The sequence below is a fragment of the Manihot esculenta genome, chromosome 5, assembly GCF_001659605.2.
Source record: "Manihot esculenta cultivar AM560-2 chromosome 5, M.esculenta_v8, whole genome shotgun sequence".
Classification (NCBI taxonomy): Eukaryota; Viridiplantae; Streptophyta; class Magnoliopsida; order Malpighiales; family Euphorbiaceae; genus Manihot; species Manihot esculenta.
The window spans coordinates 7,065,511-7,091,532 of record NC_035165.2 but is presented as its reverse complement, the minus strand read 5'-3'; the positions used below and the strand labels follow the sequence as shown (position 1 = coordinate 7,091,532).

Genomic DNA, 26,022 nt, shown 5'->3' with positions numbered 1-26,022 from the left:
TTAAATCATTTCATTATTTAAGACTCTCCAGCCATCAATTCTAATGACCTGAACACGACCACTTCCTCTAACGATGTGAGTCACCTGCAGAGCATAGTCACAAGAAAACCCAGAAGAACACATAGCACCTCCATCCAATCTCACAAGGTCAGCCCCAAGGCCAACCTCAACAACCGGAAGGTTCTTGGTATTCAAGACCACGACCCATTCTTAATGTCGACGTCTAATGGAGCTTCTTCACAATTATAAACCAAGCCACCATGTGCCTCCTTCTTGGGTTCAGGCATCTTAGATGATGCAGGTAGCTTGACAATGCCTTTGCCTGTTTGGTTTCCAATAATTTTATTCATTGTCTTTTCATCCACCTCCCATGCTCGGCTCACAAATTCAAGAAAGAAGCTAGTGAAAATTCTAGTGAAACCGGTAGAAAAGAAATCTGTAAATTCACCAGCTTTGTGTCCTTTGGATGTATCGTCCAATAACCGTACAACCAACTCAACAATCTCTTTATTGAACCACCATGTCACAATACCAAAAGGAAGGGTTATGGCATCACCCTTCTTGATTGACACAACTTTTTTTTTTCTCATGTAGGACAATTGGGACAACACCATTTCTTGACAAAAATTAAAATTAAATAATTCAAATTTACAGAAAAATCATTCAATAACATTACATCAAACAAGTTAAATACTATGATTATCAATTCATCCACTCATGAAATCGAGTTAAAGAGAATATATTATTTTTCTTTTATCTCTAAAATGTAATTCAAAAACAATATCTTATTAAGAAAATCCAATCAATCAATACTGAAAGCAAAAGAAAAAATCCATTCTAATTGTGAATAGAGTTTTGAAAAATATAAAGAGAATGCATTGAGAATAAAAAGAAAGAAGAATAAGAATGATAGTCCCGGTTATTTCTTCATTTACAAATGGCATTTTCAATGGAGAGGTATCTAATTTTATTAGAATTATCATAAAAATAAAAAGACAAATTCATTAATTATGTTATAATCTAGAGATAAAAAAATAACTTTTCTAATTACATATCATATCGGAGGGTAATAAGGTAGTTTACACAGTAAATACACTAATTTAGGGGTTGATGTTATGAGATCCAGAAAATATAGGGTTTATAATAGTTGAGTGAGTTTGGTTTGAGAGTAGGATGCTCCTCTCCTTTTATTCTTTTTCTTCTGTCTGCTAGTGACGTTTAACGGTCTTGCAGCTACTGGCCACCTGTCTCTGTCATGCGAAAGCGTCAGACATGTCATTTAATTCCCCCTGGCACGCGTGTAAACAGGACTATTAGGTGGCTGGACCTGCTAAGTTTCATGGCCGAGCTTGGGGTCGGGAGACTGAGACTCAAGGGAATCTCGATCCGTTTAGCAAGATTGAGTCAAGACCGAATGGGTTGGACCGGTCTACTCTTGAGGCTTCGTGAACCTTGGACTAGTGCTGTCATTGTGGGTTCGGGGGTGATAAAACCCAGCGGTCATCGGGGTTATAACAGTAAAATATATATAATTCATTTTGTAATATAAAATCCATTTAACTTCTATTTAAGTAAATATAAAATCACATTTCATATGCAATGGTAAATTTTCCTATTACTGTGCGGATATGGTAATTGTTAAATTAAAAATATATTTAATTTATTTCTTATGTATAATATTTAATTAATTTTTAATATTTAAAAATATTTTTTTAAAAAAATTTAAAACTTAATTAAGCATTATATATATATAAAACTTAATAAGTATCGTGTAAGTAAAATAATTTAAAAATATTCTATTATAGGTGAAATAAAGTTTTACATATTTTAAATAGAAATAAAAAAAATTATATTACAAAATAAAGTGTATATATTTTACTGTTATAACCTTTAAATTGGTTTATGTCTGTGTAAATTTTATATATTTTAATAAATTTTTTACATTTTTAATTAAATTATTAAATTTTCAATAATTAACTAAGAATCATATTAAAAAATCATAAGAAAATAAGTTGTAAATTATATTGCCTTTTTTTTAATAAAGTAAATTTTTTTTTATTTTATATAAAATAAAGTAATTTTTTATGTACAAAATCAAGTAAATTATAGAAAATTTTGCGTAAATGCAAGAAACCATCGATTTATGGTGTACACTCTCAATATATATATATAATAAAAAAATAAAATAAATAAAAATCAATTTATCGGGTGTACCCCATAAGCATAAATACGACAATTACCATCCTCGAAACCCTAATCTACTCAAGAGTGCAGGACCTAGAGTTTTGGCAAATTCACCTCTAACCATGGTGAGCATATCGTTATCAGCTTCTCGAGTATCAAGCGAACAGAGGCTTCGTATTGATTTTGGTTACTTATCTCTTGTTTTGTTGGTAATCAGGCGGATGTCGAGACCGATGTTGCTGCTCCAGGCATGCCGAAGAAGAGAACGTTCAAGAAGTTCAGTTTCAGAGGAGTAGATTTGGATGCTCTCTTGGACATGTCCACTGATGAGCTAGTCAAGCTATTTCCCGCTCGTGCTCGCAGAAGGTGACGTGCAGAAGCCAAGCGCATCTCTATGTGTTTCTAATTCTCAAATGATTTGTCTTTCTTTCCTTTTTTTTTTTTAAATGGCGATGTCTCCGATACGTGTTAATTTCAATTTTCAGGTTTCAGCGAGGTTTGAAGAGGAAGCCAATGGCACTCATCAAAAAGCTTCGCAAGGCGGTATGCTTTCTTTTATTAGTAATATTATCATGGACGTTTATTTTGCTTGTTATAGGGGGATGTGCCTTTGGTTTTTCTTGTTGTTAATTTGTTTATGGCTTGTGATGGCGGAGTTTAGATGGTCATCAATTGATTGCATTGCATTATGTATCTGTGATTGATTTGGCTGATTGAATTGTGGTTATCTAGTGATTTTGATTTATATTAATGTTGCTCTTTCGTATACATTGATCGTCTCCTTCTGGATTATCTCCGCTGTTATTATCCTCTTGAAATTTTTAAGACAATCTTGCTACTTATTTTCTTTTAAATATTAGGCGCATAAAGAAAAACTGATATATTATTTTTTTAACTTTGGGCCATAGTTGTCAAATTGAGATTCCAATGAGAATCAAAATTCTCATTTTATGATTGAAAATCTAGGATCCAATCGAATCCTAAGATTCAAAAAAAATTCTAAAAATTAATTAAAAATAATATATATTCAAAAAGTAAGTAAAAAAAATCTTACAATGACATGTTTTGCTAAATATATGATTATCATTTATATGACTACAAATATTCTTTATAATCGGATAACATGTGTTTTCTAATATAGTTTTATGTTACAAATTATAAACTTTGGAATTGTAGACAATATTTATTGTACTACATATGCTGAAACTCTCACTTAAATTTAATCAAGTAATTAAATAGTAAAAAAAGATAGCAGATTTTAATTTTATTAATATAAATTGTCATAGCATGACAACTATAATTAATTAAGTAAATTAACTAAAAAGAAAAAAGGAAAAGAATGAAGAGGGAGAGGGAAAAGAATGGATGGTAGAAGAAAAATAGTTCAGGAAAGATTTTATGTACACTTTTTTCATGGCAAAAATGAATGAGATCTTACATCGTAAAAATACAAGGTCTGACAATCCTTTCATAAATAATCGATTGAATCGGGTGAAGACTCGATCAATTCATATTAATTTACTTGATTTACTATTGATTCTTTCAATTTAGTTACAATTTAGGTGAATTTGCAATTACCCTATATATTTGAATCGCTAGCATGTAAAATCGAATCGAGAATCGCAGTATTAGAATCAAGATTTGTAAGATTCAGGTACATTTAAGATTCTCCCTATAGATTTTAGTCGATTTGTTGGAAAATTGATTTGTATCATAAGATTTGAATCGAGAATCATAAGATTCTAACAACTGTGCTTGGGCACATTTAATTTTACATCATTTTCTTTGAGGATCTGGTTAATAGGATGCTTATTTATAACCAGAAGAAAGCAAAACTAAATTCCCTTCCACTCCTTTCCATGCTGGAATGTTGAGATGGACGGCTATTAGCTTACAACAATATCAAATTTGCATGGTTGCACCTAGCAATCAACTTATGAGTTATGATGGTGGATCCTAGGTCAGAGCCAAATCAATTACATGATGCAGTGAGGAAGATGCTGTATCTTTCATTTAATTGGTGTTCCATTATTGGGTTTAATAGATTTCTTATTGAATCGGTAGGTAGTGAATAAGGTTATGGGAAAGAGTAACACCACCACCTCAGTGGATGGGAAGAGCAAAACGAGGTGAATTACTCTTTCTTCAGTGGAAGAAGACAGAAATTTCTGGTTCAAGTAGTAAACTATATGTGATGTAAATAGGTTTAGGATTCAAAATATTATGACAGAGTGCATATGTATGGTACTCAGGTGCCTGTCTACTTCTCCTGCTTTAAATTTGTTTTTTCCATTAAAAAAAAATCTCTCATGATGTTATGAATTTGCCAATTGATGCTACTATTTGCCCTTGGAATTTCTAAAATATACTTTCGAGTTTTTAATGTTTTCACTTTGATGGAGATTGCACCTGAATGATGCAACAGACTGTTTAGAGTAATAGGATTATTTGGAAGGTAGTGCTGCATTGTGTCCATGGGCGTCTCTTACATATAAGAGAGAAGAAGAGTTTCTAAGTGAAGATTGATGAGGTGGCATTAGAAAGGCAGGAAAGGAATTAAGTAGTTGGCTGAAGAAGTTTGGTTGTTGTCAAGTAGATGAATTAGTTACTAGCATTCATGAGTCTGCTATATAAATCAGATATCATCTCTTGTATTGGCATTCCAAGAATTATCAAATATTAATCAGTCTTTCTTTCTTGTATTGGCATTCTTTCTTCTAATTCAGAAAGAGATGAATTAGTTACTAGCATTCTCTACTCTGCATTTCTCCCCTTTCTTTCTCCCCCCTTCTATTTTCTCTCCCTTTTCTTCTCTTTCTGACTTGTTAGGGATTCAATCCTTAACAAATAGTGTCAGAGCCAACAATTTGGAGGCCTAAATTCCAGGTTCTTTCCATTCTCTATTCTTCTTCTTCTCTCTTATATGTAACAGCATCTTTCTAAAGTCTCGCCTTGAAAGCTGAGTTAGCCTGTTGCAGAATTATGACCTGTCTTATAAAGTCTTTCCTTGAAAGTTGAGTAAGCCTGTTGCAGAATATGGCCCCTAGCAGATCTCTTTGTAATCTCAGTAGTTATGTGGTGCTGCATTGTTGTGGCCTTCTTTTAGTATGATTTGTTGATTGGGCATGAGTTGCTGATAGCAACCAACAACAATTAAAAGTATACAAGAGATACAGTCATGGCTTGAGGAAGTTACAAGACTGACTTAGTCCTGGTCAATAAGCTGCTGCTATTTTTTCTCGGATTTTTAGGAATCTTTTTATTTCAGTTGTGATTTTGTATTTTGTTAGTGGGAGTATATTTTTCATTATTTTTAGGAGATTATTGTTAAACTTGCTGTATTTAAACAAACAGCTCATATTGAATAAGGATATCAGGAAATTAATCAAAAGTTTGAGTACTTAAAACTCAAGGATTTCAGATTCTCCTTAAGTCTGTAAACATAGGCAGAAGAAAAAACACCCCTTCTTCTCCTTCATCTTCTAAACCTGACCCTTTGTTCCAAAGACCCATAACCAGATCCTACGCTAGGGACCGTATCATTTTGGTATCAGAGCCGGGCGTTATGGGGGATCCTAAGCCAACACTTGAGACAATGATGAAAATGTTCCTTGATGAACAGGCTGCCAATAAGGCACGCCAGGACGAATTAAACAGCAAATTAGAAGCGCTTACCCTTGATTTGGCGAGTGTTAAGGAGGCTACTACTTCCACTAGAAGTAGCGCACAGAGGCAAGCAATAACAGGCAAGGAACCAGCCAATTCCACTGGTTCTGAGACTTCTTCTGGGAAAACCATTGTTCCTAAAGTCACGAAATTAGACTTTCCCAAGTACAATGGCCTTGAAGACCCGATTGGGTGGTTAAGTCGATGTGAGCATTTCTTTCGCCATCAACACACTCCGGAAGAGGAAAAGCTCGAATTAGCTTCTTATAACTTGATTGGCGTTGCACAACCTTGGTTTATGCAGTTCCTGGATGACTATCCTGATCCAATGTGGGCTGAGTTCAAAGATCAATGCAATCTAAGGTTTGGGCCTACAGTTCAGTCCAATAAGCTGGGTGAATTGGCCACACTGAACCAAACTGGGTCGGTGGCAGATTACCAAAACCGGTTTGAAATTCTTATTGCTAGGGCTGGAAGTTTAACTCGCATGCAAAAAATTCAGTTATATATCAGCGGGTTACAGGAGTACATCGCCGCAGAGGTCGAAATACATAACCCCACCGATTTGGCAATCGCTATGAGCATGTCCCGTTTATATGAGAAGAGGCAATCTGCTTTGAAACCTGCATGGTCGTCCGATGCCCGCCGGAATTACACCCCAAATTCAGTACCCTGCCAGGACGATTAAACGGTTGTCACGGACAGAAATGGAGGAACGCCGACAAAAGGGACTATGCTTCAATTGCGAGGAACCTTTTGTCCGGGGCCATCAGTGTAAAAGGCTTTTCTGGTTGGATTTGATGGAGGACGAAGATGACATGGAACTTAGCACCGATTCGCCACCGGGTTCAGCCCCTGCAATTTCTCTCAATGCTATCACAGGAATTGGTGCCCCACAATCTATGAGGTTGGAGGTCAATTGGAATGGTCAGAAAATCCTAATTCTGATCGATTCGGGAAGCACTCATAGTTTTATTTCTTCTGAATCAGCATCAACGATTAAGAACAAAACAGAGCTACGGTCAAACTTGCGGGTGACGGTGGCTAATGGGGAACAGTTACAGAGCCCAGGTACCTGTCAAAATGTTCCTCTTACACTGGGGGACTACTCCTTCAATATTGATTTATTAATTCTGCCCTTAACTGGATTTGATGTGGTTCTTGGAGTTAATTGGCTCAAGACTCTGGGACCTATTTTATGGGACTTTTCGCACATGACAATGTTATTTTTTAAACACCATCATAAGTTTCAGTTGCAGGGAATTCAGCCTTCTCCAATCACATTAGCTTCCATCCAACTTGATCAAGATGAGCACTTGCTTCAGTTACTGGCAGAATACTCATCTCTTTTTGATGAACCCACCACACTGCCTCCACGTCGGTATTGCGACCATCGCATTATCTTGGAACCAAATACTAAGCCAATTGTGGTGCGTCCATATCGTTATCCTCATATCCAAAAAGAAGAGATTGAGAAGCAGTGTTCGGCCATGTTACAGCAGGGCATCATTCGTCCAAGTCGATCACCGTTTTCTTCCCCGGTTATTTTGGTTCCCAAGGCTGATGGGTCATGGCGTCTTTGTGTGGATTACCGGGCATTGAACTCCAAGACTATCAAAGACAAATTTCCAATACCGGTGATTGATGAATTATTGGAGGAATTAGGGGGAGCTAAGTTCTTCACGAAGCTTGATCTAAGATCTGGTTATTTTCAAGTTCGAATGTTTTCTATGGATATTACTAAAACAGCTTTCCGCACACACCATGGACATTTTGAATTTCTAGTGATGCCATTCGGCCTCACCAATGCTCCCTCAACTTTTCAAGCTCTTATGAATGAGGTATTTGGGCCATATCTACGGAAATTCATTTTAGTATTTTTTGACGATATCTTGGTTTTCAGTAGGACCTGGGAGGAGCACCTCCAACACTTACAAATTGTTTTCCAGCTCCTTGCTCAACATCAGCTATTCCTTAAAAAATCCAAGTGTTCTTTTGCTCAAACACAGGTAGCATATTTGGGACATGTCATCTCTGCTACAGGGGTTCAAGCTGATCGTTCAAAAATTTCAGCTATGCTAGATTGGCCTCAACCTTCCTCTATTCGGGGTCTTCGTGGGTTCCTTGGCCTTACAGGGTACTATCGGAAATTTGTTCCTCTCTATGGAATCATAGCAGCCCCTTTAACAGCCTTGCTCAAGAAAAATTCCTTTCAATGGACTGAAACCTCTCGAACAGCCTTTGAAGCACTGAAGCAAGCTATGGCAACAACTCCATTACTTGTCTTGCCTGATTTTTCTCAACCTTTCACTATAGAATGTGAAGATTTTTGGAAGAATATTGAGTATTCTTGTATTTCACTCTTGATTTGTACAATATGTCTACATGGCTATTTATACACAAAGAATCATATCTAAACAGGAAGCAAATAATCAAATAATAATTACAGAGATAATTAAGGATCCTGAAGCAAATAATCAAATAATAATTACAGAGATAATTAAGGATCCTAATCAAATCAAATCAAATCCCTAGAATCAATTAGGATTAGCAAATAAGTCAACACTCCCCCTCAAGTTGGTGCAAAGATGTCACACATGCCCAACTTGCAAATCAGATTATGATAGATCTTGTTGTTAAGCCCTTTAGTAAACACATCCGCAAGTTGCTCAGTAGAAGTCACATGAACTAGGCTCAAGACACCGTCTGTTAATTTTTCTTTAATGAAGTGCCGATCAATTTCAATGTGCTTCGTTCGGTCATGTTGGACTGGGTTTTGTGCTATACTTATAGCAGCTTTATTGTCACAATACAAGGTTATCTTGTCTCTCTCGGACAATCTCAACTCTTCCAATAACTTCTGCAACCATAAGAGTTCACACACTCCTTGGGCCATTGCTCTGTATTCTGCTTCCGCACTTGACCGAGCAACAACACTTTGTTTTTTGCTCCTCCAAGTGACAAGGTTTCCCCCCACAACTGTGCAGTAGCCAGATGTGGATCTCCTGTCATCGAGAGATCCTGCCCAATCTGCATCTGTAAAACTTTCAATTCGGAGATGACCATGTTTGGAATAAAGAAGCCCTTTCCCTGGCGCAGACTTTAGGTATCTCAAGATGCGAAGTACAGCTTGCATATGAGTCTCGCGAGGGTCATGCATGAATTGGCTGACTAAGCTAACAGCATAGGCTATATCCGGTCGAGTGTGTGAGAGATAAATCAACCTTCCTACCAATCTCTGATATCTTCCAATATCTACGGACTCACCAGTTCCTGCTTTCAGCTTGTGGTTACTTTCAATGGGAGATTCTGCTGGCTTACACCCCATCATACCAGTTTCTTTCAAAAGATCCAGAATGTACTTTCTTTGAGAGATGAAAATTCCTTTTTCTGATCTGGCCACCTCGATACCTAGAAAATATTGCAGTTTTCCCAGATCTTTGATTTCAAATTCCTGAGCTAACAACCTCTTTAGTTGAGCCATTTCCTCTTTGTCATCACCTGTCACCACTATATCATCAACATACACAATAAGAAGGGTGATCTTACCCTTATGATGTTTGATAAACAGAGTGTGATCAGCATTGCTTTGTTGGTAACCAAAGGACATCATGGCTCTGCTAAACCTGTCAAACCAAGCTCTGGGAGATTGTTTTAGCCCATACAAAGCCTTTTTTAACTTGCACACCTTTCCTTGTGTCTTCTCATCAGCGAACCCAGGAGGAATTTCCATGAATACTTCTTCCTCTAAATCTCCATGGAGGAAAGCATTCTTCACATCAAACTGTTGCAAGTCCCAGTCCAAGTTGGCCGCGCAAGATAACAGAACTCTGATTGAATTCATTTTTGCAACTGGGGCAAATGTCTCTTGATAATCCACTCCATAGGTTTGGGTGAAACCTTTAGCAACCAATCTGGCCTTAAATCGTTCAATTGTGCCATCAGCTTTATGTTTCACTGTGAATACCCATTTACAGCCAACGAGTTTCTTCTCAGGTGGAAGAGTGACAAGCTCCCAAGTTTCATTTTTAGCCAATGCTTTCATCTCTTCAATCATTGCTTTCTTCCATTTAGGATCTGCAAGAGCTTTCTTCCAATCCTGTGGAATAGACACAGAGGAAATAGACAAGGCAAAGGCTCTATAGGAAGGTGATAAAGATTCATAAGAAACAAAGTTAGAAATAGGGTGTTTAGTGCAAGATCTGACCCCTTTTCTTTGTGCAATAGGTTTATCTAAGTCATTGAAACATTCAAGAGTTGTGGGTAACTCACCAGAAGAAAGAGTTGTGGGTAACTCACCAGAAGAAAGAGTTGTGGGTAACTCACCAGAAGAAAGAGTTGTGGGTAACTCACCAGAAGAAAGAGTTGTGGGTAACTCACCAGGAGAAGATTCATGACTAGGTAACTCACCAGGAGAAGATTCTTGACTCTGAGTAGACTGCATAATGGCTTCTTCTGCCTTGTCTCTCCTTGAATACCTTCTCAAATCTGGCTTGTCCAAACGACCAGTTCTCTCTCCCTGATTGGACATCTCCCCCTGTCTACTAGAACTCAAACTTTCTGGTTGAACCATATCACTCAAAATCACAGAATTCGGGATCACCTCTTCTTGCTCATTATTCTCCCCCTGAAGAGGTGAGGGGTTGGTACTGAAGTAGGGTTCAGTTTCTCGGAAGGCAACATCCATACTAACGAAGTATTTCCTAGAGGGAGGATGATAACACTTGTATCCTTTCTGTGTTGGAGAATATCCAACAAACACACATTTAAGGGCCTTGGGATCCAGTTTTCCTGCCGTCCTAGTATGGACAAAGCAAACACACCCAAATACTTTTGGTGGAACAACGTATGAATTCTTCCCTTGTAAAACCGCCAAAGGACTCATAAAGTCAAGGTTCTTGAGAGGCATTCTATTGATAAGATAAGCAGATGCAAGAATTGCATCTCCCCAATATGCTTTGGGTAGATTCATGGTGAACATAAGAGATCGAGCTACCTCCAATAGATGCCTATTTTTCCTCTCAGCAACGCCATTTTGAGCACTAGTATAAGGACAACTAGTCTGGTGTATTATCCCATTATTCTCCAAATAAGCAGAAAAGCTACTATCCATGTATTCTCTTCCATTGTCAGTTCTCAAAATTTTCACCTTAGTATTAAATTGAGTACAAACCATCTTATGAAAGGATTGAAAACAAGAAAAGACATCACTTTTAGCTTTAATCAAATAGACCCAAGTCATTCGAGTACAACAATCAATAAAGGTGACAAACCATCGATTACCAGACAATGAGACAGTTTGAGTAGGCCCCCAAACATCAGAATGAATAGTCGCAAAAGGAATTTGACTTTTATTATGACTCAAAGGATAGGATGTTCTAGTGTGTTTAGCATACTCACAAGCATCACAAAATAGAGAATCAAACTGAGTTCTAGCAAACAAATTAGGATAAAGTTTTTCTAAGGCAAAGAATGATGGATGTCCTAACCGTCTGTGCCACTGTATTATTTCCTGATTGACATCTTTATTTTCTCCAAAACAGGCTTGAGATATCGAAGAACCTGGATCACCCTCCAACATATATAAGCCATCATGCAGTCTACCATTGCCAATCCTCTTTCCTGTGTGAAGATCCTGAATAACACAATGATCAGGAAAGAATTCAATTTTACAATTAAGGGCATTGGTGATAGCACTAACAGATAAAAGGTTGACAGGAAAGTGGGGAACATGGAGGACAGATGATAATTTAATATTCGATGTGCAAATAACAGAACCTGTTCCGGATATGGGAGTAAAAGAGCCATCAGCAATTTTGACACTATCTTTGGTTAGGGAAGGAAAATAATTGAGAAGGCCTTTAGACGAACCTGTCATGTGTCTATTCGCACCAGAATCGATAATCCATGGAATATTATGGAGAGATGAAGTATTACCTGACTTTACAACGTCAGATGTGGCACTAAAGAATGAGGAATCAGAGTTAGGAATCGAGATTCTTGTACCTTCTGCTATCGACACCCTTTTACCTTCTGTCATGGTAAAGGTTTATAAACGGTGACAAAATATGGGGTATTCAAGGGTGTACACACAAGAGAGCCCAATCGATTCACCAAAAGGACCGGGTAGCAGCACGGGAAGGCCGGAAAGATGATCGGAATCGTCGCCGGAGTGATCGGAGCAGCAAAGCAGTGGCAGATGATGGGTCACGCGCCGGGAAGCGCCGGGTCACGCGCCGGGAAGAGGTGGCGCGTGAGCCTCACGCGCAAGCTTTTCCGGCGTCGGGGCTGGTCGATCGGCCGGCGGCAGTCCGGCGGTTCTTCTGGTGCCGGCGGTGAGAGAGTGAAGGGCTCCTAAATGGGTTAGTACCAAAAAAGTAAATTTAGGGTTTTGAAACTCTGAAGAGGAAAAATTGAATTTGACCCCAAAAAATCAGGAAAAAGGCTCTGATACCATGAAGATTTTTGGAAGAATATTGAGTATTCTTGTATTTCACTCTTGATTTGTACAATATGTCTACATGGCTATTTATACACAAAGAATCATATCTAAACAGGAAGCAAATAATCAAATAATAATTACAGAGATAATTAAGGATCCTGAAGCAAATAATCAAATAATAATTACAGAGATAATTAAGGATCCTAATCAAATCAAATCAAATCCCTAGAATCAATTAGGATTAGCAAATAAGTCAACAGAATGTGATGCATTTGATGCGGGCATTGGGGCTGTCCTCCTCCAAAACAACAGGCCAGTGGCATATTTCAGTCGACCAATGCCACTCAGACACAGGAATTTGCCTCCTTATGAGAAGGAATTAATTGGTCTTGTGAAGGCAGTCAAACAATGGAAGACTTATCTTTGGGGATGCAAATTTGTTGTTCGGACTGATCACTACAGCTTGAAATACCTGTTGGAGCAAAAGGTACTTTCTCCCTTCCAACAACGCTGGTTTAGCAAACTAATGGGTTTTTCCTTTTCAGTGGAGTACAAAGCTGGCAAAAATAATACAGTGGCGGATTCACTCTCTCGTTGCCATGAAAATGTTACGGCTCTTATGGCAATTTCAGTTCCTCATCTGAATTTATTTGACGAAATCCGTCGAGAGCAATTGCAGAATTTTGAAATTCAGCACTTGATCACTAATGTTAATAATGGAACTGCAGCATTACCATGGAGTTTTAAGCAGGGACTTTTGCTCTACAAAGGCCGCGCTTTTTTCCCCAGCTCTTCCTCTTCAATTCAGGCTGTGCTGTCTGCTGTACATAATCAAGGCCATGAAGGTTATCAGAAAACTTTGTATCGCATCACTAGAGATTTCCATTGGGTGGGCATTAAAAAAGATGTTAAAGAATTTGTTCGTGCTTGCTCTGTTTGCCAGCGCCATAAATCCGACAATCTTCATCCTGCGGGTCTTATGCAACCCTTGCCTATTCCAACTCAAATCTGGGCTGATGTCTCTTTAGATTTTATTGAAGGTTTGCCTACATCTAGGGGCAAAAACGTTTTATTAGTGGTGGTGGATAGATTTTCTAAACAGGCCCATTTTTTGCCTCTATCACATCCTTACACAGCGGTGAGTGTTGCCCGACTCTTCTTTGATTGCATTTTTAAATTGCATGGGCTTCCAGAAAGTATAGTCAGTGATCGTGATGTGCTTTTTACAAGTGCTTTTTGGACCGAGTTATTTACCTTGTGCGGCACTAAACTATCCTTTAGTTCGGCTTATCATCCCCAATCTGATGGCCAGACTGAGGTAGTTAATCGTACTATTGAATTGTATCTTCGCTGCTTTACAAGTGATCGTCCCACCAAATGGATGGATTGGTTAGCTTGGGCTGAATACTGCTATAATACCAGCTACCATTCTTCTTTGAAGGCTACCCCATTTGAAGTTGTTTATGGCAGGCCGCCCCCGCGTTTGCTTTCTTATTCTCCTGGAAGTTCCAGTTTGGATGACTTAGACATTGCTCTACAGTCTCGTGATGATCTGCTTTCTTCTTTGCGCACTAACTTGTTAGGTGCCCAGCAGAAAATGAAGTTATTCTATGACGCCCGGCATCGTGATGTTCAGTACAAGGAAGGAGACAAGGTTTTGCTTAAACTGCAGCCTTATCGTCAAAAATCACTTGCTGCTAGACGTCATCAGAAGCTTCTTCCCAAATATTCTGGTCCGTATACTGTTCTCCAGCGCATCGGTCCGGTGGCATACAAATTAGACCTTCCTTCCGATACTCAAGTGCATCCAGTCTTTCATGTTTCGAAGCTCAAACCATTCCATACCAGTATTCCTGGTAACTTTGCTACTTCAGTTCCAGCCACTGTGCTTGAGGACAAGCACGTAAAAATGGGGGGGAGTAATGATAGCAACCAACAACAATTAAAAGTATACAAGAGATACAGTCATGGCTTGAGGAAGTTACAAGACTGACTTAGTCCTGGTCAATAAGCTGCTGCTATTTTTTCTCGGATTTTTAGGAATCTTTTTATTTCAGTTGTGATTTTTTATTTTGTTAGTGGGAGTATATTTTTCATTATTTTTAGGAGATTATTGTTAAACTTGCTGTATTTAAACAAACAGCTCATATTGAATAAGGATATCAGGAAATTAATCAAAAGTTTGAGTACTTAAAACTCAAGGATTTCAGATTCTCCTTAAGTCTGTAAACATAGGCAGAAGAAAAAACACCCCTTCTTCTCCTTCATCTTCTAAACCTGACCCTTTGTTCCAAAGACCCATAACCAGATCCTACGCTAGGGACCGTATCAGTTGCCTTTGCTCTTAGTTGTCCTTTGCTTTTAGTTTTACTGAGCTCTCGGGTAAAATTATTTTACATCACTGATTATGTTATCAATTTGTTAATTCTTCAATACTATTTGAAACTAAAATACTATTTGAAACTAATTGTTACTGTTCTGTTAATTAATTTTGCTTATATTTCATTGAAGCTTGAAAAGTTTTGTTTCGAACAAAACAAAATATCCCTTTTTTTTGGGTAATCAAGTAACAAAATACTGATACTTTTTTGGTCCTGTGATCTTTATCTGTTATTATTGGTGGAGATCCATAGTGTTCTAGATGTCGGCATGAGTTAATTTTGGTGTTGAAGACAGAGTAAAAGGATCTTAAAATTTGTTGCAGAAAAGGGAGGCTCCACCTGGTGAGAAACCTGAGCCTGTTAGGACTCATCTCCGCAACATGATCATAGTACCTGAAATGATTGGTAGCATTATTGGGGTTTACAATGGCAAGACTTTTAATCAAGTTGAAATCAAGCCTGAAATGATAAGCCATTATTTAGCCGAGTTCTCAATCTCTTACAAGCCTGTGAAGCATGGAAGACCTGGTATTGGTGCTACCCACTCATCCAGGTTTATTCCTCTTAAATGAAGATTTTGCATATGCCATGAACTGCTTATCTAAGGGGGAGTTCTCTATCATCTCGATCCTTAAATTGGCTTTGGTTTTAACAGTGTTACCTCATGTTGAGCGAAAAGGCTGGCAAGCTAACTAATGTTTATTTGAATTTTTCTTTGGGTTAATGAATTAGAAATATTGTCTTGCTGTCTATTTTGAGAAAGAAACGCACCACTTACCTTTTCCGAGAGACGGGCATAAATCAGCTGTGCTTATCGATCAAATGTCCATTATCTAGTGAAACAGAATCAGTTCGATCATGATTGAATATAAATTGTCAGCCCAGTTTGTCAAATTCTACAATTGCCGGCCAGTTTGACAAGTTCAATATTCTGTGAAGCATTATTATTTATTATTTAGAAAAATATTTTCTTTAAACTCAATAAGATCTTACTCTTAAGGGAACATAAACGGAGGAAAGCTATTTGGATCAGATATTGAATTCGAGCTACCGAATTTATAATAAAGTTCAACGAGCTACCAACTCTGTTGCACTTGTCCGCCTCATGAACTTTTTTTTTGGGGGTACGTTTGGGTCTAACTAGAATTTGAACTGAGATCACTTAGTTTTGTATTTGGTTTCAATATTATCACGCACAAGCCTATTGGTATCATTAAATTGTTTTTAATTTTCTAAGAAAATGTAGTTTTTATTTTTTTATTATGCAAATTAAATGTATTAGACGAGTTTTAAATGCACTAATGGTATATCAAGAGAATTCATTACAAAACTCAGACAATGTAACCCAGTTCATCCCTATGTGACGCAACCCTTCACTGGTAAATGAATCCTTCAGTTGGGACAGATAGGCCAATTTTATTGAGGATTGTCACGCTCGGAAGGTTTTTTCCTGATCTGCTTTAACGAGGTTGTATTTTTTGGTATAATATTAACGATAGATGGAATTTCGGTAGGCAGCTCTCCCTAAGATTCCCTCATCTGGGATCTCTTGGACAGCTTACAACCGTTCCTTTCGATCCCATGCGAAGGGGTGCTCCTAGGTAGGTGTAGGGCTTTTTATGTAAAAAAGACAAAATAGAATTGGATTTCCACCCTAATTTAGGCAAATCAAAATCAAATAAATCCACTTCTTTCCCTAGAGACCTAGGAGTAGAACATTTTCACTGTCACTGCTATTTAGGAAAATCACCATAGTTGGCAGTTGGCACCAAGAACGTTCCTCCATAGATATGGAGCTAGAACCCATAAAACACAAGGAAAACAACCTGAGTCGATAGCATATTGAACCATGAAACCTAAATCTCCAGGAGGCATAAGGAACAACTTGTGGTGTCTCTTATAGCCTAAGGGTATCTAGTCACTGGACATGGCAGTGGCTATCTAAGACTCCGTCATTTAATGCATACAAGGCTCTTTCCTTTCGATAGCTGCAAGTTCTTTGAATAATCCACATAATAATTTTACAAGGAAGGTCGATCAATAGATCATCAATATAGACTCTCTCCTTTGGAGTACATATCTGGGCCACAAAGAAAAAAAAGAAAACCATAATTACAAATTCAGTCTCCATGATGGTGTGTAGAGAGTAAATCCATCATCGAAGAGGCAGACCCACAAAACTAACAACAAAACATTAATCTTTCTCTGCGCAGAGGGTAAAAGCAATAATGAACTTTCAACGTTCGACAGTTTTAAGCGATTGGTAGTGATGCGCTAAAATACTTCTATTCAAAGTTAGAAAGAGTTTTTTTTTTTTCTTTTTGAATTCGAGATTATTACAGTTTTTATTTTTACAACAACATAAAGAATATAAAAAGTATGTCACTTGTTATAATTGAAAATAATTTTCTAATTTAACAATAAAAAATTATTCACATATATTAAAACTATGCAAATAGCACAATGTTGGAAAATTAACTCTAGTTAATTACTTCCAAACTTCCATAAAAAAAAAAAGCACTCCCAAAAATAATTAAGAATAAATAAATGAAGCAATGGCGCTTAGGAGGCCCTGTTGCCTACTTGTGTTTAGGATCGGGTATTTTCGGGTACTCGATCCGACCGAACTCTAATAAAACGGATTTGGATAGTTATAATCGGGTTTGAAACGGGTTCGAATTTTAAAAATAATACCCGTTGCGGATTCGGATCGGATTTGGATTTTATGTACAGGGTACCCATCACCCGAACCCGTTTATATAAATAATTAATTTAATATAAAAAATATATTTTACAATAATATTTATATTTTTTTTTATATATTTTTATTTAAAAATTTAAATTTAAATATTTTTTAGAAATATTAAAATTTTTAAATGAAAATTATTAATTAAAAATATTTTTTATATAAATTATTAATTAAAATATATAAAATTAAATGGGTTCGGATTTTATTCGGATATTAATAATCGGGTTTGGTACAGATTCAGATAGTTTAAATTAATTTTTAATCGGATTCAAAATAAATTCAAATATTACTAACATAAATCAGATTCGGATTCGAATAGTTTAATTTTCGTGGGTACCCTATCCGTTTACATCCCTACTTGTGTTGGGCTCCAACATCCTTTTCTTTGCTTTTCGTTTTTTTCCTTTTTCCAATGATTTCTCCAAAAAGAGAGAAAAAGAAAAAGGTTTAACGTAGCTAGCTTTTGCAGTGACCAAAATGAAAAAAGAAAAAAAGGGAAGAGAGAGATTACTAACAGGAGAAGCAAATTCATTGCCAGTATGTTAGGACTTTTTTTTTTAATAAGCAGAAAGGATGTTACCCTACTTTTTATATAAATTAAAAATATATTTAGTTGGAAATTTTTATTTAATTAGGTCGCTAGATCATTTTTTATTGCAATGTACCCCAAATTAAAAATAAAAAAATAAATAAAAATCCTAATCGTAAAATGCCAATGGAGATCCGTAATTTACATTGACGATATACTAATTTAGTAATAATAATAATAAAGTATATAAACTTTATTTTATAATATAAATTTTTTTTCAATTTCTTATTTAAATAACATAAAACTCATTTAACTATAATAAAATGTTTAACATTTTATTAATTTATTGATATGGCACTTGTTATATATATATATATATATATATATATATATATATATATATATATATATATATAAAATAAATTACATTTTAGTCTATAAATTTAACATAATTAACAGATCAATCTCCATATTTTTAAAATTAAATACTTAAATCCTTTTTATAATCAGATGATTCAGATCGTCTAAATGAGAGGTTTTTTCATTCATAATTCTATTAATCAATAAGTTAAAGGGAGAATAAATATTTTAAATATCTGAAATACCCTTACGAGTACTAAAATCTTTGCAAATGTGATTAAATCATTTTATATTGCATAAATTATACTTTAGTCCCTGACTTTTAGTATAATTAACATATTAATTTTTTACATTTTTAAAATTGAATCCTTAAATCTCTCTATATTTAGTCTATTCGAAATTACAGTTTTTTCATTCATTATAGATATTAATTTAAAACTAGTGGATGGTCAAACTTCTAAAAGTATTATTTCTTTTTAAAATATTTTTTATAAAAATCTATAACCTATTTAAAGATTATTTGGTACCACTTAAAAATGATTGAAATTATAAGTATTTTTTAAAAGTTTTGAAATTATCAGGTACTGTAGTATTTTAATAAACGAAAATAAATAAAAAAATAAAAAATGTTAAAACTTATATAATAATCTAAATAAAAGTTAATGGGGATGGAAGTATTTTTTTAAATAAAAAATAAAAAATAAAAATGTTTAAATTTTAATAGATGAGAAAAAATAGATAAAATATTCTTTAATATTTTTAAATTAAAAAAGGATAATAAAAATATTTTTATACTTGCAAGAAATGGATGAAAAGATTGAAATCCGAATGAACTTATATCGAGGAATTTAAGTATTTAATTTTAAAAACATAGAAATCGATTCATTAATTATATTAAAAATTTAAAAACTAACGTATAATTTATCTATTTAAAAAAATAATAAAAATATTTTCATACGTTTATTTAAAATGGAAATATTTTCATGCTTTAAATAGTAAAAATGAATGGAAGACCATTTCTGATTATAAAGAGATTTAAGGGTTATCCGTTAATTATGTTAAAACTCAAAAATCAAAGTGTAATTTATCTATATATATATATATATATATATATATATAATATCTAATTAATTTTTTTGATAAAAAAATTAATTAAATAATTTGTTTGATTTTTAAAATATTAAAAATTTAATTAAATATTAGAGATGAGAAATATATTTTTTAATTTAAAGGCAGAAAAATAATATAGAAAAGATAAAATGGAGTCTTAATTACTTAAATAAAAATTGAATAAGTTTTATGGAGGTTCCTTTTTATATTTGCAATTGGATCCATTTCATTTTTGCAATTGCACTCATTCTTTTATTGTTCGTCAATTAAATTTTATATGTTTATATTTATTTCAATTATATTTTGCTGTTACATTAAAAATTACGAAAATGTCACGTGATCTAAAATCACTCTAGTAAAATTCAAAATACAATTAGTAATTATACTCTAAATTTCGCTGGTTTGGTAGAATAACGTAGTAATAACATGTTCCATGATGTCATACTTCCGTAGAATATAATTAAAACAAATATAAAAGTTGAAATTTAATTGAGGAACAATAAAAGGATAGAGTGTAATTGTAAAAATATTTTTTTTATTATTAACTTAGTTTTATATTATAAAATGAAACTTATATATTTTATTAAATGATTTTTTTAAATTAAAAAATTAAATTATTTCATTCTAAAAAAAAAATAAAAAATCAATTGAATTAATCTCTTGATCAAAGAGATTGATTTCCCAAAGAAAAGGGATTATATCCTAACGCACACCGCAAGAGACATCTCAACCATCAACTTGGATTCATCAAAGGGTTTATCATGATCACGCACGATGAATAACCAGTTACCATTTATGTCCTTGACTTCAATGGCTTTCAGACTTCAATAACAATGGCAATAGCTCCCCGTGCGCCATGGAATTTGAATCTAATACATAGTTTAGCATTAAAAGAAAATGAATGTTTTTATGAGTATACCTTACCTTTCAAAAGAAGAGAAAAGAAAAAGGCAGGTTTCTGATGATTGTTCAATCTTTTATGCTAGGTATTTTAGTATTCTTATGCCCGGAGATGATCTTGATCGGTCGGAGAAAATTTATCATAAATAACCGTCAATCAGAAAAAAAGAAAACGAAAAAAGATACAAAATTTAACTTTGGGAATATCCGGAAGAACTGCTTCAAGCTTTGCTTCATGGAAAATGAAAAAGTTGTTACAATGTAAAGCCCAATTCTACATTTTCCTCTGGTGGGTGCTATGATTCCAGCTCATTGACCTAACTGCTAAGAAGTTTTTGAAGAGCCAACTCCACAGAGTAAAGAAGGAAAACTTTTTTTTTTCTTCTTTTAACAGAAAAGGGAAAATATGTACAGAGGCCATCCATATATAAGTTTACCTAATCCAACGGTCAGAGGCTCGAAAACAGCATGTAAGGATTACGCGTTTGTAGTCTGTGATGGTATTCTGGGGTGGTTATGTTCACCTTCATAACTAACGATGAGCATGGATGGGTCTTCGAAGCACCTCTCAACATGCTTCCTAGCAGGACAACCTCTCATGCTACTACACTTATAATATCCCCTGCAAAAGGTTAAATAATGAAATCTCAATCCAAATAAGTTCCTTATAAAGTTAGTATTGGAGCATATGCAATCCCTAAATACAGACAGTTGAACTGCAGTTCATTAGACTACATCCTCAGTTTTAATAAGAGAGCAAATCAAATTTCCCTACCATGTTCTCAGAGACCTTAACTTAAAATCAAAAGAATTATTAAAAGAATATGTTTCTACTGACTCCCAATTTCTGCTCACTCACCCACCAACCAGCATCTCTGATGCTCTAAATGTTCATTTTGCTATGCCATGCCGTCTCACTCGGATATAGAGATCTCGAAAGGTGAAAATCATAGTTAATATGACACTCTTTTCTCTCAAGATGGAGGGCATGGATAAGAAAACATTGTTTCTTAGATAGAAAATAGTTATTTGGTTGCATTTGAAGATATATTTAGGCTATACTTATTATTAAATAATTTTATATTTTTTAATCTATTTTACTTTACATAATGTAATGTATCTCAAGCATCCGTGTCAAACATGAGATCCATATCCTGTATTTGCTATTCAGAAAATGACAAGTCAGACACAAGGATATGCCATTTCTGATACTTGTACCTTAGTCCGAGTAACATAGACCAACGCTATTGCAAGCTTTAGAACAAACAAGCAAAACCCGAGTTTTTAGCTAGTTTTGTCCAAATGAAAGCAAGTTCACATCATATAAGTAATAACTAGATAAAAGACTGAAAAGTCGGTTGTATTTATACTTCCTTTATATTGTTGGTTGTCAAACTAATAGGTGTAATGACACTAGGCTTCCTCATTCAAGCTAATTCAGTACTTCCAACAAAACAAGAAAGTGAGAGTAAAAAAACATGACCAAGGATGAACAACTATGGGTATCACAGTGAACATTCATTCTATAAGGAATTAATAGATATAGATCCATGCACATAAAAGAAGTACAATAAATTCAAGGAAACTTGCAAAGTTTTTCAGAAATTAACAGATGCATACGTTGATCTAATGAGAAAAATTTTAAAGAACTCTCCCTGTAATGTAACAGTGAATGTACCTAGGATGAGGAGAACCCTTGATTGGCTTCTGTCCATACTTCCTCCATGAATAATCATCAGGAGGGATATCAGCAAGCTTGTTGCTAATAGCAGGTACCTTGACTGACCTCTTTACCCTATGTTTCCTGCCAATAAAGCACAAGTGTTAATAAATAAAGCAGCATAATTAGTATTTTTTGTTTTTTGAAACAAAGAAATGAGGAAAGAAAGCAAGAAAAAAATTTACCTCTTTTTTGAGCAATGGCATCTTCCACTGCTTCCATATTTCACACTCCCATCTTCTCCCCTTCCAGAACACTTTCTTTTATGTAGCTGTGAACTCTGATCCGAATTCCGAGGGGCACCATTCAAATGAAATGCACTTCCTTCTAAATTAGCCACACTACCATCTATACTCAAGGAAGATATGAAAGATCTAGCAGATGAAATTGTAGGAGTACAGCTAGAGTAATCAAAGTTCAGAATATTCCCACTATTGCTCCTTTTAAACATCATCTCAGCTTGCTGCTTCATTTGCTGCTGCTGTTGGAGCTGTAAACGTTGCTGTTGCTGAAGGAACTGATAATGTATTGATGGTGTTTGTTGGCCGAGGTGAAGAGGATTTTTCCCATTTGAACTGAGCTCCAGGGATGGGGCCTCAAAACAAAGGGAATTCTTAGCATTTGAACCCAGTTCCTGAATTGGGTGGCCATCAAGGTAACTACTGGATTGAACAAACTGAAAATTCTTGCAGGGAAGATCCGTCCTATGATGTTGGTTATCTAAAAGGATGCTTTGGGACAAAGGGGTCATTAATTTCTTGAGTTTCCTAACTCTTGCATGACCTAAACTAGAATTTAGAAGAGAAATAACTCTCTTGAACCTAAACACCGCTTCTCCAGTTTCCACCATTAAATTCCTACACTGAACCTGATCTTGGGGTTGAGACAACAAACCCAGAACTCTATGGCAGCTCTCAACGGCTGCCCTGTTAGCGTCTTCAACTTCCTCCATGATAATCCCACTCTCTCAAAAATATCTTAGTCACCCAAACGAGCCAAAAGCCAAAGCACCCAGATAAAAACAGAGCATAAAAACTCCAAATATCTCAAAAACCTAGTTTAGTAATAGATCTTCACGGCAACAACACTAAGACTGAACTGTCATTTTTGGGTGAAGCAGGTGCCATAAAAGAATTCCCTTCTAATAAAAGTCCCAAGAAAATTATTCAGCTTTTCAACGGCTTTAATTTATGAAGATATCAAACTAAGCAGAGGAATTATATCAGCAGAAAAAAAATGATAGAAACCCAAGAAAGAGAAGCAACAAATGAACAGACCTCGGTTAGACTTTGTTGAGATATGAAGTTCATTGTTGTTGGGAATTGAAAGGTGTGAGCATGAAGGCTTTGCTTTGGCTTGACTGAAGAATTCACACACGACCCATTAGAACACAAAGCTCTGTTCTTTAAAAAAAAAAAAAAAATTCCCCTTTTCTTCTCTGCAGAGTGAGAAGGAGAGCGGCATTTCACTACCAAGAGCAAGTTCTCACAGGAGGGGCTGAACAAATGAAACGGCCGTCTCTGTCACAGATTTCAGAGTGGGTCCCACTCTAAGACCGTGGTTATTCGCTTTTTCTTTTATTCGGTCTTCCCTCTTTTTTTATTTAATTTTTTTTTTTTTTCTCACAATCATCATTTATCATCTTCAGTTTTACTACTTCCAGCTCCAGTTCCAAACTAGAAATAATAATTTTACTAAAATAAATTTAACAAAATCCACCGACTAGTATTACGCCCCACTAATCAAATGGATAAATCAAAAGAAAATCTATTATTTAGTTTTTTTTAAAAATTTTTTATTAATTTTTTATTTTAAAAAATATATTAAAATATTTTAAAATTTTTAAAATTTATTAATTAATATTTTTATTAATTTTACTTATGAAATATTTTATTATTTAATTTCTGTAATTTAATTTATTAATTAATTTTTTATTTTTAAAAATTTACTAATTAATTTTTTAATATTGAGATATTTTAAAAAAATTTTATAATATTTAATAAATAAAATTTATAAAAAAATAAATTTATAAACTTTTTAAAATTGAAAAGTTTAAAATTAATTAATTAATTTATATATAATAAAAAGACTAAATAATAATTTTCAAGAATTAAATAGTAATTTTTTAAAATTTAATATAAATTTCATTTTAATTAAAAAATCAACTCTATAATTATTAAATATTAAATATTTATATTAAAAAAGCATATAAATTAATTAAAAATATAGATACTCGAAACCCTAATAAACTCAATTAAAATTTATGTTAAATTACTTTAAAACATTTCAAATTTAATTACTATTACCCAATAAAATATCGTTGTATCGTTTTAATTTAATAATTTACATAAAAAATAATTTATATTTCAAAATTATAATAATTAAATAAAATATTTAAATTATATATTATTTTTAACAATATAAAAATTAGATCATAATTAAAAATAAAATATTTTAATTAAATTTAAAAATATTAAAAATAAAATAAAATAATAAAATTTCAACCTGCTTGTCTGTGAGTAATAGTTTTACTTGAGCTTCTCTCTTCTCTCTTTTAGAGAGAGAAATGTTAAGAGTTTTTATTTCCATTTCTTTTTGTGATGTGACTACTTTACTTGCCACCCTCCAGTTAGACGGTTGTCCTCTCCCTTTGTCTAGAAAAGTAGTTCTCCCTCTTTATTTCTTAGGGTGAATTTTGTATTTCCAAATAATTTCTTTTTTTGAGCATAGAAAAGGATTATATTGATTTGTTGTTGTTTGTGTTTTATTGTGTTTTTTCTCTTTTTATTTCCCTTTTCCCTTTACATGCAAGTGGATTCCTTTGATTTTTTAAAAGTAAGTTTTTTTCTTGATGTAATGGAAGAAAATTTAGATCTTTATTAGAATAATTTTTTATTTTAATTCACCATTTGTATTTTTTTTAAATAAAAAGTATTTTTAATAGGATAAGAAAACAGTTTATTAAATTTATTTATTGTTTTAAACATTTTTATAACTTTATTAATTTTAATTTTAAATTATATTTTTATATTATCTGGTTAATGGACTTCAAAAAATATATATATCTCTCACAGCAATTCCAACAGTGGAGCTCTTCTCCTCGCTTTCTACTAGCCCCTAGGGATATATTAAGTGAGTCGTTGTGACGGAACTTATACCCAATTGGGTATCGCCACGCGTAATATCTCACGCTTCTTTGACACGTACCCCACAGTGAAGAGTTTTGACTTCCAAAGTGTTGCCCGCTTCCTGCTATCCTGCGCCGGGGGAAGGCGTGGCATGGAGCCCAATTAGGGGCCACCACCGCTGACATATAATAGAGTTCTGTCGCTCTTCTCCTCCTCCTTCTTCGTCTTTTTCTTCATATTATTATTACTTTCCACTCCCGCCATATAAAAATAAGTTTATTTTCACATTTATTTTTATTATGTAATGTCAAGTTTTTAAAAAAAAATTATTTATTAGTTTATCGAGAATTTTATTTTTAGTATATGTTGAAATAAAATTTAATAATTTATTATTTAATTTTTATGGAATAATGTGTGTACATATTATTTATATTAATAAAATTTACATAAATTGTAATTTAATATGAAATTTACATATTAATTTTATATTTTAAAAATAAACTATTTAATTTTTATAATTTTAAAAAATATAATTTTATTGATTATTGACTTGCTGAAATGATACTACAGTACGATTGATCAAATACTTAATAATTAAATATAAAATGATTAATATTTATAGCAGACTCTGATATTTAAATTAAAAAATTAAAAATAAAAATAAACATAATATAATATTTTAAATTCAATAGTTTTTGTGTAAAAATTATATATATTATTTTCTGTATTTATTAGTTTAATTTATATTTTTTCCATTGATTAAACAAATAAAAAGTATTAGTTATTAAATAACATTATGAATTATTTAACTTTAATAGAGTAAATAAAAAAGAACATTAAAAATTAAATAAAA

The 26,022-nt window shown here is 33.9% G+C and overlaps 3 protein-coding genes and 1 pseudogene across 4 annotated transcripts; 2 read left to right on the top strand and 2 right to left on the bottom strand.

Annotated features, from left to right (window-relative positions):
- Nucleotides 1-2,243, bottom strand: LOC110614864 (annotated as a pseudogene).
- Nucleotides 2,197-15,567, top strand: LOC110616177 (40S ribosomal protein S15-4). Of its 2 annotated transcripts, XM_021758525.2 has the most exons (5): nucleotides 2,197-2,309; nucleotides 2,402-2,550; nucleotides 2,670-2,727; nucleotides 5,014-5,070; nucleotides 14,997-15,200. In XM_021758525.2, exons 1-4 carry the CDS (start codon nucleotides 2,307-2,309, stop codon nucleotides 5,026-5,028), a joined length of 225 nt encoding a protein of 74 aa, XP_021614217.1. In that variant the 5' UTR covers nucleotides 2,197-2,306; the 3' UTR covers nucleotides 5,029-5,070; nucleotides 14,997-15,200. The 2 variants fall into 2 exon arrangements, with proteins under 2 accessions (XP_021614217.1, XP_021614216.1); XM_021758524.2 differs by lacking the exon at nucleotides 5,014-5,070 and having other exon boundaries at nucleotides 14,997-15,567.
- LOC122723753 lies at nucleotides 5,321-8,120 on the top strand. The gene is made up of 2 exons (XM_043957165.1): nucleotides 5,321-6,480; nucleotides 7,074-8,120. The coding sequence occupies exons 1-2, from the start codon at nucleotides 5,750-5,752 to the stop codon at nucleotides 7,135-7,137; spliced, it is 795 nt and encodes a 264-aa protein (XP_043813100.1). The 5' UTR covers nucleotides 5,321-5,749; the 3' UTR covers nucleotides 7,138-8,120.
- Nucleotides 15,568-20,525: 4,958 nt separating the features above from the next.
- Nucleotides 20,526-23,527, bottom strand: LOC110614724 (probable WRKY transcription factor 21). Its single transcript, XM_021756362.2, has 4 exons — nucleotides 23,319-23,527; nucleotides 22,227-23,182; nucleotides 22,000-22,125; nucleotides 20,526-20,943 (listed from the first exon to the last, which is right to left on the bottom strand). The coding sequence occupies exons 2-4, from the start codon at nucleotides 22,991-22,993 to the stop codon at nucleotides 20,799-20,801; spliced, it is 1,038 nt and encodes a 345-aa protein (XP_021612054.1). The 5' UTR covers nucleotides 22,994-23,182; nucleotides 23,319-23,527; the 3' UTR covers nucleotides 20,526-20,798.
- Nucleotides 23,528-26,022: the final 2,495 nt, after the last annotated feature.

Bases quoted from the DNA above. Each gene is read 5' to 3' on its own strand.
- LOC110616177 (XM_021758524.2), top strand. The intron at 2,551-2,669 runs GTGACGTGCAGA...TTCAATTTTCAG, and splicing joins CCCGCTCGTGCTCGCAGAAG to GTTTCAGCGAGGTTTGAAGA. The intron at 2,728-14,996 runs GTATGCTTTCTT...AATTTGTTGCAG, and splicing joins TCAAAAAGCTTCGCAAGGCG to AAAAGGGAGGCTCCACCTGG.
- LOC122723753 (XM_043957165.1), top strand. From the start codon at position 5,750: ATGGGGGATCCTAAGCCAACACTTGAGACAATGATGAAAATGTTCCTT. The intron at 6,481-7,073 runs GTCGTCCGATGC...CACATGACAATG, and splicing joins TCTGCTTTGAAACCTGCATG to TTATTTTTTAAACACCATCA.
- LOC110614724 (XM_021756362.2), bottom strand. From the start codon at position 22,993: ATGGAGGAAGTTGAAGACGCTAACAGGGCAGCCGTTGAGAGCTGCCAT. The intron at 22,126-22,226 runs GTAAATTTTTTT...CTTTATTGGCAG, and splicing joins TGCCATTGCTCAAAAAAGAG to GAAACATAGGGTAAAGAGGT. The intron at 20,944-21,999 runs GTACATTCACTG...AACCTTTTGCAG, and splicing joins AAGGGTTCTCCTCATCCTAG to GGGATATTATAAGTGTAGTA.